General features: G+C 32.1%; 2 protein-coding genes across 2 annotated transcripts; both read right to left on the reverse strand.

Moving 5' to 3' along the window:
• Positions 1-377: 377 nt before the first annotated feature.
• LOC114164377 (protein PHLOEM PROTEIN 2-LIKE A10-like) lies at positions 378-2,160 on the reverse strand. The gene has a single exon (XM_028049026.1). The coding sequence runs from the start codon at positions 1,904-1,906 to the stop codon at positions 665-667; it is 1,242 nt and encodes a 413-aa protein (XP_027904827.1). The 5' UTR covers positions 1,907-2,160; the 3' UTR covers positions 378-664.
• Positions 2,161-4,483: 2,323 nt separating this feature from the next.
• Positions 4,484-8,524, reverse strand: LOC114164110. The gene is made up of 3 exons (XM_028048634.1): positions 7,767-8,524; positions 7,284-7,471; positions 4,484-5,684 (listed from the first exon to the last, which is right to left on the reverse strand). The coding sequence occupies exons 1-3, from the start codon at positions 8,326-8,328 to the stop codon at positions 5,169-5,171; spliced, it is 1,266 nt and encodes a 421-aa protein (XP_027904435.1). The 5' UTR covers positions 8,329-8,524; the 3' UTR covers positions 4,484-5,168.
• Between the last annotated feature and the right edge of the window lie 3,682 nt (positions 8,525-12,206).

Genomic DNA, 12,206 nt, shown 5'->3' on the forward strand with positions numbered 1-12,206 from the left:
CAAACCCGACAGCCAGTTCCAATTGGCAGTTGCAGAGAGTCAAATCTGCTAAATCTAAACTTTATAGAGAAAGGAAAACAGTATATTCAGACAAATATGAATGTCGATTTGCCATATAAAAAACAAAAAAAAATAAATAAATGCACTAAATCTAGGTTTTATGACTGAGATTAAGTGTAACAAACCAAGGATGGAAGGCTAACTAGAAGACTATTATTTACAAATTACAAAAAATAGATGGAAGAATATTACTTAATCTAGTACCAGCCAGGTTGGTGCCGACAAAACCGTTATTCAAACACTGCTGTAGATGAATATGCTTTAACCATAACAATGATGGAACAACTTAGTTTTCCATTCAAGAAAGAAGTATAAAATAATCATCCAAGTTTTCTGAGGTGTTGTGCTTATATGAATCCAGCATTGAAGCAAAGTAAATTTGAGCAAGATGGCTCAAATCACTGCCTCTGTTTTTGGGTATGGAGAATAGACCAAAAGCAGTAATTCGAACACTACAACAAGAATTTTTTTCTAGTTCCCCTACTGAAATATGAACTCAGATTTGATACCTGGAAACATATATATGCCACCTAACCGAAAGATCTGATTTTTCTGCATTATATCCCAACTGCATTACAATTAAGAGGTTGGCTGAAACATCATACTAAGCAGGCAAAACAATCCTACTACCACCCACAATATGCAAATACAAAGCAAGGCACAAGGTAAAAATAACCGATGACTTGGCTCCAATATATCTAACCAGTTCTAGTCCTCTGTTCACTACCTCATCATGAACCTTACAAACACTACTTTTGAATCCATCCGATATTCTCCACATTAAAAACGCCACAAATGACCTCACCGTTTCAAGCGTTACCCTCCCAGTCACATCAAGCACAAACCTTCGGTTAGCCGGCACCGCCAGCGTTGACTTAATCTGTTCAAACCACCCAGCATCCTGAGACCCCCCAACCGAGCTTCCAATCCTGACCTGCTGCAGAAAAACCTCCTGTTTCAGGCACCCGTCGTCACTTGCAGGAACAACAACAGAAGACATAGATAAACCCGAATTCGACCTCCCACTCCGGTTAGACAAAACCTGGTGCGAAGTTCTGACAAAAGTCTCAACAGCCCCATTAACAATGGAAACTAAAACCTCCTTCAGCTTCTCCTGATGCCTGGGATTCGACAACCCCGCAAACATTTCATTATAGGTATTCACATTCATGGTCTTGTCAAGAAAAACAGCAACCGCAGTGCTCACAAAAATCTGCACACAATCCCCAATAAGCTTGCCACACCTCTCATCACAAATCGCATTAACCCATCTAGGAACCTCCGACCTCTCCCCCGTCGATTCAGCAGCATAGAAACCCAAAACCAAGTTCCTCGCAAAGCTCCCAACCACAACGGACGCAAAACCCGTCCCAGCATTCGAGAATAGTTTCTCTAACACCCCATCCGTGAATCTAGAAGCTTCCGCGGTGATTTCCAAGGGAGCAATACCGTTATTATTCTCACCCACCCGTGAGTTATACCCTAACAGAATCCCAATCGTCACAGCCTCGGAAACCCTAGCCAGCGACGTTGAGAATTCCTCCGATTTGGCGATTTTCGCTAATTGCTTCAAACTGGTGGGTATCTCGTCCGAATCAGAAGCGAGGAATTGGTGCAAGTCGTTAGAGATAACGGTGAGGGAGTGCGCAGAATCGGAAATTAACTCGGCGACGGTAACGAAGGTTCTGAGGAGCTTGGAAATACGGCGGCGTTTCTGAGCAACATAGGGTGAATTGTAAGCCCTGTAGGCGGCGTAACCGGAGGCACCGAAGAACGCAATTAGGAGAAGATATTTTCTTTTTCTTGGAGAATATTGGAGCCAATTCCTGAGAAGCGGAAGGTCCATGAGAGTGAAAAAAAAAAAAAACCCTATGGATTGTATGAAAGTGAGATTGGTTTGTTGGGTAATGCAGCGATTGATATCGGATCTATAATTGACCCAAAAAATAAGAGGGGAAGATGCACGCAGCGAGAAGAAAGGAAGAGGGAAATGAATAAATGCAGTTAGTTATTGAAATCTGAATGGTTGGAGGGAAATAACACCTCTCTGTCATCACAACACACTCCTCCTACTTCTTCTAACTTTGCTTTAGCTGAGTAATTAATATACCACAGCACAATCATCATCGTGCAATTACGCGCCAAACCATAAGGTTGTTGAACATACCATCATATGCAATGCAACGTAATTCACTGCAAATTATTAATTACAATAGAAACCTTTTCCACGCGCTAACTTTTAATTAAATCCAAGGATTTTTCTGTCACTGTTTAATAAAATAAAATGAGACATTTATATGTTTGAATTTTTTTATCTAATGTATTTGTCTATGTAAGATATTGATATTGATTTTGCCATTTAGATTTTGTTTTCTATTGAAATTGTTTAAACTATTTTGCTGTTATTGCTATTTCATTTATTAACACTATTTTAATGCTTAATATTACTTCGAATTATTAATATTTGTATCTTGATCTTAATGATACAAAATCATGTTTCCGTTTTTACGCAATATAAATTTCGATAACCCTTTCAAAGTTATACAATTTTTCTCTTTCTTTTCTTTATTTAATTTAATGAGTTATTAATACAAAATTCACATTTCAGATTTTTCCTTTTCTAATTCAAGTTTAAAATTTATAATTAAATTCAAATAAAAATTAGAAGATTCAATCTCAAGTAACAATACATTTCAAAATTAATTTATTAATAATTTTATATATTCTTTTTTTTACATTGTCTAATAAAATAAATATTTTTAAAATTACATAAAATAAATTAATTATAAAATTATTAAAAGGACCTCATGCATTGCAAGGGTATAGACACTAGTTAAATTACAATATAAACCTTTTTCCGACACTAACTTTCAATTAAATATAAGGATTTCTATCAGTGTTTAATAAAATGAGACATTTATAGTGGACAATGTAAACAGATTTTATTAGGTTTCGTTCTTTCTTTTCCCATCAACTCAATATTTTCATCATCATTTTAACAACCATTTGAAGTCGTGTCGATGACTAAAAATGTTTTATTAATATTTTAAAGAATTAAATATATTTTGATCCTTTAATTTTTATTAAAAATTAAAATTAGTTTATATTTAGCTCAAATTGAAACTAAAATTACTCATTATTTCAAAAAAAAAAAGAATTAAATTATATAAACAAATCAAACAATATTATAAATCATATATCAAACTTTAAATAAATTCAAAAAAATTAGCTAATACCACTAAATCAAAATATTTTTGAAGTTGAAAAATTAATTTGAGCCAAAATTTTGAAAAATGAGTAATTATAATTTTCACGGGATAAAACACATATTTAAATATTTCTTAAGATGTTACTGTGAACTACATGTGGGCTTTTTAATTTATTCATTATTTGCCAGTTATGAGTTCAATTCAAAAATTTCACGCAAGTTTTGGTTTATCACGTTGTATTATTCAATCCATTTGATGGCTTCCACTAAAAATAAGTGTACTGAAACTTCAAATAATCCATACAATTTGATAATTCCCCATTTAAAAAATAAAAATCAATGTCATCGAATAATTTCCTCAAAGCACAAAACTTATGCCCTTTTCTCCATCTACCAAAAATGTTGGTTTCTTCTTACACTGCTTTATGTGAAATAATTTTAGGCTTTGTTAAAGTAAACTTTTTTCCCAAACACTTTTGATAATTCAAATTGAAGCGACATAACAAAAAAAAAACAACTTTGACACTCTTGTCGATGAATGTATTTGAGATTTTGGAGATGTTAAAGGAGCTGCACACGCAGAAGAAAAACAGAAGGGCTAAAAGAAAATAAATGCTTTTCTTTTCTCCCTTAATTTCAAAGATTATAAAGTAGTTAAAATCGGAAGAGGTTTAAAAGTTTTTGGCTGTTGGGTGACTTTCAAATCTATTTTAATTATGCGTTATCAATTCTTTGAAATTCCAAACATTCCAAAAGTATTCAAACAAATTCACCTTTTTAGCGTAAAGATTAGCCGTGAATTGGCGGTCAACAAGACTTACATTTTCATTGAAAGTCAACCGAGGAAACGACAAGTGAAATCAACTACCCACATACGCTAATCTATATCAATCTCACTTTCGTTTATTTTGAGAGAATATTTGGTAGATTATATTTTTTATTCCGAAATATCATTCCGGTAAGGGAAATATATTTGTTTTATATTTATGTTTCTAGTTCATTCCAAATATAAGATTCTAATTCGCAGCTTAAGATGCCTGAAAAACTCCCCATTAAACACTCCCTTCAGGGTGAAAAAAAAAAGTTTAAAAATGTTAAAAGTATATGTAATGTGTAATTTCCTGTAAAAACTTGAAATATCAATCATTCGTCACCTTTAAAATAGGTATTAGAATATCGTTTGTATATCTGTAAAACGTTAATGCACAACGGAACTCAGGTCATTGTAAAAACTAAAATTCTCCCTTCCAAATTTACAACCTTCTGTTTCTCCTTCATATCATGCCATCCAATCATTCAAAGTTGTTCAAATAATCACGTCATTGTTTTCAGACACAGTTACAGCAAGGCAAATCAGGAGGACAAACACCCCAAAATAGAAAGGAACGAAAGAGCACCCCAAAGCTCACTACAACCGCCAAAAGTACACGAGAAAATCCAATATCTATTTTTCAGGACAAATAAGAGAGATTTTATATACACTTCTTCCACCTATATGATGTACCTTCAGAAAGAGAGCTGTCCTTCGGATTGTAGCATACATTTCATCCCACATTCTTATTCCGAATCTCAAAAGAACAGGGATTAACATAAATCACACTTAGTTCCACTATTTCATTTTCATGAGTTGTTTCAAAATACGGCCTGCAACTTAGAACCCATACCTAGCCTTGCGGCAAAAAAGATGTACGGAAAAAAGGATTAGCAAGTTCTTTTTACAGCTTCGCATAGCATCACGACATTTTATCAACTTCATTCACCATTCTTTATATACAAAAGAATGTTCCAGACACCAGCACTCTTGCTTTTCCAAACATCGGACAACTTTCTAAACTGTTCTTAGTGCTGAGTGACGATCTACAGGCCCTAAAATGACCACGGTTGTGTCTAGACTGAAGTTTCAAACCAACTTCAAACCACCTGTACTTAAAGTAACAGGTTTAATGCCATAGTCATCATCTTCGAGATCGCTGAAGGATATGTCTTCTTCATTTACTATGGGGTGAGTTGTTCCACCATATTCTCCTAAATCAGAATCTTCCTCTGGCCACTCATCGTCTTCTTCATCATAATCCTTAATAATAATTTGAGAGGGTCGACCACATTTCGGATCCTTGTTATCAGTTTTAATAATTGACCTTTCCTCAATAACAGACTTATCAGTGAGATGCGTTCCAGATGTTTCAACCATGTATTTATCAGTCTCATAATCTGTCCTTACGGAGAAAGAGGTTGTTCTATATCCATATGTCGGATTAGGCATGTCATCAGAACAATCATCATTTAATAGGCTGGGAGTTAATTCATTGTACCGTGCATTGTCTTTTGGGTATGAAGCACTTCTTCCAAAAATTTCAAAGTCAGGCTTTGTTTGTTTATGCAACTCCTGCATCCACATTGCTCTAGCTGCCGTGATCTGCAAGTGTTAAAACCAAGACATCGGAAAAGTTCATGTAACTATTAAGGTAGATATAACACTAGCTTAATCTAGAAGTGCCAGTAAATATTAGATATAACATTAGAAACCAATATTCTTATGATAACTAAACCAACCTAAGCAAAGGCACACTTAAATAAATAAATAAATTTTTCTTGATAGGAAACAATGATAGATCGACCTTACTCCAATTTCAAACTATATTATTTTCAAAATAGTTATAAACATTTCAAGCTGGAAAAAGAAACGGCTTCAGCAAATTAAATACAAACCATCCAATCATAATGCAGAAGTATAATTAATCAATTAAGAGAATAAAATATATGCTCGCCTTATACATAAAAAGGTAGACTTTTCTTCTCAAGACTTACTGTTTGTCTATCTTTTAAATGAGAGATAATATTTGAAGAATGCAGATTATAAGAACTTATTTATTGTAAACAATGTCAATATCAATAATATGTGTCATTAAGATTTAGAACAGACAAAAGGATTACACATTTACAGCATCATCAATAATAATATATTTTTCATAATAGAGAAGCAGTAGTGAATAAAAGTGCAATATAATTTAGTAATCTTCCTTGCTAAAAGAATCAAAGATTGCTAAATATATTGTAGAAAAAGAGAATAAAACTCAGAATAAATATATTTTACAACATGGAGTGCATAACAAATAGATTTTGGCTTATTATAGTAAAAGAGAAAACAGAAAGACAAATGGACAGGTAAGGAGAATATATTTTGAAACCCAAAGAAAACTCCTACAAGTTTGATTGGACGAACTTCTTCATAAGGTAAAAAAGAAAGAATAAGGATTGAAGTTAGCTTTTCCATAGACTAATTTATAAAAGCTCTCTCACGTAGTTTTCTAAATTTTAATATTTAACTTGTCCATAAGCTAATTTTAACTTATGAAGAAGTTCGTTTAATTATTTATCTCTCTTAGAAGTTATTATAAAAAAGTTCGTCTGGAAAGTTCACAAGTGACAGGTATCTAAATATCGTTCACATTATAAAGGGCAAATCAGAAAACACAGACTCTACGAATTCTATTATAAAGTAACTTGGACCACTGAGAAATACACGAATGTGTGTGTTTGTGTGAGGGATTTTAGCTCAAATGATCCAATTCCACAACGTATAAAGTTGGGAACTGAGCAGCATGAAGGAAGGACATAAATGCAACAGAACGGTAGCTTTTGGACTCCGTATCATTGGCCTGATTTATTACTTCCACTGATTAGTTATATTTTAAAACTATTCACACGCCAAAAGCATTCCCCAGTTAATCACAATGTGGATGGTTGGCCATTTTTAACTGGTAATTTAATTCCCAAGTATAAGCCCATTAGGTATATTTGAAAACCATGTATTTTCAAACTACGAGCTCGTCCGTCCATGAATTAAAGATATTGGAACAATCATTCCTAGCACAAAGGATTCACGCAATCATAATATAACGGTGAAACATTTTAAAATAACTTCATCAACATCTTCCAATAGGTTGCAAAACGCATAGTGAAGGTGATTGCAAGTGCGACATGAAAGTTTAAAGCAAAAGCCCATGTAACTGACCTGGGATGTAGACAAAACCCCTGCATCTTCTTTGTTAAGCCTCGAATGCAAAAGTACAAAATACACTTTCCAGAAATAACTTTCACTCATAAAGCAAGGGCATAGTTCAATTCTGAGCGCAGCTAATCTAGGAATTAATCTTTCAACAACCGCTGCATGCTGTTTTTGTGCATCAGACATGTCAAAATCTACAGGTAGAATTCACCTCGTCAAAATCTCAAACAACATGTAACGAATGAGTAAAAGAAATCAATTAAATCACGCAACACGAGAAACCATACCATCACTCATACTGTCAAGACATTATTATCTAAATTACGAAGGAATTTAACATGTATCATACGGTGTAACTAACAGTCATGAGCTATCCGATCTATCTACAACTACTACAGCCAATTAAAAATTCAATGTGCATTAATCGTTCTGTGATCTGATCCAATTAAAAACAGCATTTCTCTCTAGTGAGTGTCTGCATGAATTTACCGTCGGTGTCGTCTTCTTCGTCAATAGGAAAATCCAACCACGTCTCGGGATGCATAGCGATGTTCACCGCGAAGGTCAAAACCTCCTCCGTGATTCCAACAGCGCGTTGTTCTGGACCGCAATCCCCTTCCGAATCGGATCCCAATGAAATCGAATTAGAGCGATTGGAAACGGCAGCCTCGTCCAACTGCGGTTCTTCGTTCGGAGAAAGAGAGCGATGCTTGAATTGATCGGAGATAAACGAAGAGGGATCGGATTGAGTATGAGCAAGAGAAAGAGAATGAGAATGAGAATCCGTTGACGGCGGAGCGAGGAAGGATGCCATTCCCCAAAATTGACGAGTTAGGGTTTGCTTGATTTCGTCGAGGTCCTCTTTGACTCCACGACCTTCCGTTTCTTCGTCTTCTTCTTCTGATTCTGATCTGAATTCATTTTCTCGTGCTTGCGGCTGCAGGGGGTCTCTCAATGACGTGGTAGGTGGATCGAGTACGGTGTCGTTTTCGTGATCTCCATCGCCATCGAGTCGGAGAGAATTTGAGAAGGAGCGAGACAACCATGACATTTTCTATTTTTTCAAAAATATGAAAACAAAAAAAATGGGGAATTGGAGATTGTGACCTGTGAAAAGGTTTATGGTTTCGAATTTTTTGATCGCAAGAAGGTGAAGGGGAGGGTAGAGGGCGTGAATCAGGTGATTCGTGTACTACCGTGGGCGTGCACTTTAATTCGACACGTCGCTCTAACTTGTCGCCACTACAACAAATTTCAAACGAAACAAATGGAACTTGCAGTGCAGATGAAACAAAGACGAAATCGACCCAGACACGTGTTTAAAAGTAAAACGGAGGGAAACGGAAGTTAAGTTGAAGTTGTACCTACCCATCACCAAAGAACATTAGTAAAACAATTATTAACCGATCCATTACTTATACAAATTATATCTGAGTTTTATGATAAAATATAAGAAATATTTTCACCAAAGTCTAAACTTCCATGATTCAATTATTATTTTGCCAGTCACATTATAAACCTATATTTTCACACAGGCAGCAGAAGAATAATGAGTAAATGAGATATCTACCAAACAAACGCGAAGAACACATTAGAGAAGTTCATCAACAAGGCAAGATAGTCCTCGCATTATTTCAACGATACTCTACTCTTATATGTGAGGATGATATGCACGTCCAGTGCATTTATTAATCTACTTTGAATTAAATTAGAAGATCCATTCTTTAGCAATAGAAATCCCTCATATTTAGTCATGAATTAAGTGTAGAGTAGTTTTCTGTTTTATTTTTCTATAGTATTTAATGTCATTCATATTACCCAAATAAAACAAGTTTAAAAGCACACCCCTATACGTAACTATTAGAGGTATAAAACTAGTATCATGAGCTCACTCACGGGCTTGATATTCACAAACCATGAAAGCACATAGCTATTAGAGTTTAACATTTTCATCAGTCTTTGCTCCATATTCACACCTCCATCAAAACACTTGAACTCCGATATTGGTTAACTTCCAAAAGTATTAAAGTAGTGCAATATTTTAAAAAGAATTATCAAAATAGTATAATTTTTTGAGAAAAACAAAAAGATTTACAGAAGATGGGAGAGTCTTATAATTTTGTTTGAGTTCATTACAAATATGTTGTGTCAATTTGACATGATTTGAATTCATTAAAATAAAATCGTATCAATCTAAGATGATTTCAATTTGTATCTCAGTTTATTTAAAAGCATACCAAATTGGTATGATTTTAATTAAAATAAAAAAATACAATGCACCAAAATAAAATTATATCAAATTAGTACGACTTTACTTTAGTGAGTCAAAAATCGTGTTAAACCAACAAAAAAATTTTATAATTAAGTCGAATTAAATTGCAGAACTTATCTATTTTTATAATAATTTTTAAAGCTTGTACCACTTTAATAATCTTTAAAAAAAAACATTTTTTTAAGTGTTTTTGTCCAACTTTTTCGTCCATACTTCTTCTTTTAAAATATCAACACTCAATATTGTTACAAACTAAAACTTCAATTTTTAAAGATTTACAAAAATTGTTATCCCATAAAAATTTATTATTATCTCATAATTCTTACTAAATGTTATGCCATTAATATTTTTATAGAAGTTATTTTTTTATTACATGATCAAAAATAGAAATTCATATCGGTCAAATAATCTATTTGAAATTTTGTTAAAACTAAACAAAATAACTAAATGATTTGTACTTAATATATTTGAAAAAGTAAATATTGTGTCAGTTTTGATTTATATATAAAAGACATTAAATAAATTTGAATTAATATAAAATTTCGTAAATATAATATATATGAAAGAAATTTTCAATCTAATAAAAAGATATTAATTAATATGATGTTTAATAGGTATATACATGTATATATTCTGTTATTCATGAAAATTTAATTTTTATAATGGCCATTAGTAGTATTTATTTAATTTAATTATACATAATGGTTAATTAACTTGCATTATATGTACTTCTCAAAATTTATGCTAATAATATTTATTTTTAAGTTTTTTTAAAGTATATTTATGAATAATTTCATTAATGATTTTATAAATATTAAATTTATAATATTTTACTTTATTTAATAATTAATGTAGATATCTAGGCTATTAATGTTGTAGATAAATCCGAAACTGATACGTAAAATCTACACCATTAAGTAACTTCCTTTACAATAAAACAGTTGATTTTCAGGATAAGAACAGAGAAATTTATTTTAATTATGTGATAAAAGTTGTGAGTGAAAAAACACGGTATATAACTAAGTGAGTAAAAATAAAATTATTTTGGATTAGAATAAATGGAAAGAGAAGAAGAAACTATTTCTATTATTTCAGAGATCAAATAATATTAAAATTTGGGGTATGAACAAAATTAAATTAAGTGTTATAATCTAGAAACTAATTATATTTAATCATTTATTTTTTATTTTTTATTTTAAAAAAATATTTTTAAAATTTAAAAAATACACAATATAATTAAATTATAGAATTAGTTTTGATTTAAAAGTAACACAAAATGCAATACAGTTGTGTAATTATTTTATTTTTATTTTTTATTTTTGTGGAAAAATATTTTGTGATAAAAATAGAAGCAAACTAAGTCCTAACTGATAAAAATCAAAAGTGAACTATAATATGTGACGATCTGATAAATAAGGATTTATATGTACTATATAAGGAGAGTTTGAAAAAAAAAATGTTTTTAACAAATTGAAAAATAAATTATACCTAAGTTAACTCTTGTGAAAAGTTATAGAATTAGCAATTTTGGGCTTACACGGAATGAATTTCTTTATAATTTTTTTTTTTGTCATTTATAGAAATCCTTTGTGAGTAACCGTATCAAAGTCTTCCTTTAATTCATCAGAGTATTGTGATGAATGAGATTCTTGAAGAACACATCCTCATACTCCATGCCATCCAACCCTCTATCTTTCTCTGTAATGTCTTGATCTACAATCTCACTACTCATACAAGAATCACTTCTAAAGGTGATCCATGCAGAATCCACTTTTCAAAAAAAAAATCTCTGATTCAACTATTCTCTATGATTATGTGCGTGTGAACTCACTAACTGAATTTGCTCTCTACAAAAAGTGTTTGTCGCCTTAAAGAAAAGCTGTGTTACAAACTTCAAATTTACAAAACATCAATAATGTAGGTATACATTGATAACTTTTCAATACAAAACCTAAACACATCATGAGATTAAACATAGGTGGAAGCTATTACCATTCACTCCAGCTTCCAATTAAGTTATAATTACTAAACACTGAAAGAAAAATATCAGTACGGTATTATTAAAAAAAATAACTATTTAAATTTACAAAAGATTTAAAAAATAAAGAAAGATAGAGTACTGACTTAGCGCCAGAATTGGCTAGATAATTTTGAGACTGTTCAAATTAAACTAGCCGCGCCATGTCATGGAAAACGAGATTTGTGAAAATTTAAATATGAAAAAACATGCTATTAATTATGTATCGTTGTCTTCCTCAACGTTTAAAATTACTTCACTTTTTATTTAATACTGTATAGTCACCCGATCTTGACCACACCTAATCCAGATTCTTCCTTGTTGACCCTTCATCTTTTTTCTCCCAAAAATGACACTTTCTGTCCTGTCATCAACACTACCCTCTTCCCACAATAACACAAAGCAAATCAATTATCTGTTTGGACCAGAGCAAGTGCACACATTTTTTTTATTCAATTAAACAAAAATAGAAAAGGAAAAAAAAAATCTTTCAATTTCAAAACCAAAAATTAAAATCTTGATTTCAATTTGAAACTCTCTTATTTCCTCAATTTTTTTTTTATGAAACAAAAACAGAGGAGTGATTAATCAGTCCTCCTCCTCCAGCTAATCCTAACACACCGGAACAAAAAAGTGGGGC

The sequence above is a fragment of the Vigna unguiculata genome, chromosome 9 (assembly GCF_004118075.2).
Source record: "Vigna unguiculata cultivar IT97K-499-35 chromosome 9, ASM411807v1, whole genome shotgun sequence".
Classification (NCBI taxonomy): domain Eukaryota; kingdom Viridiplantae; phylum Streptophyta; class Magnoliopsida; order Fabales; family Fabaceae; genus Vigna; species Vigna unguiculata.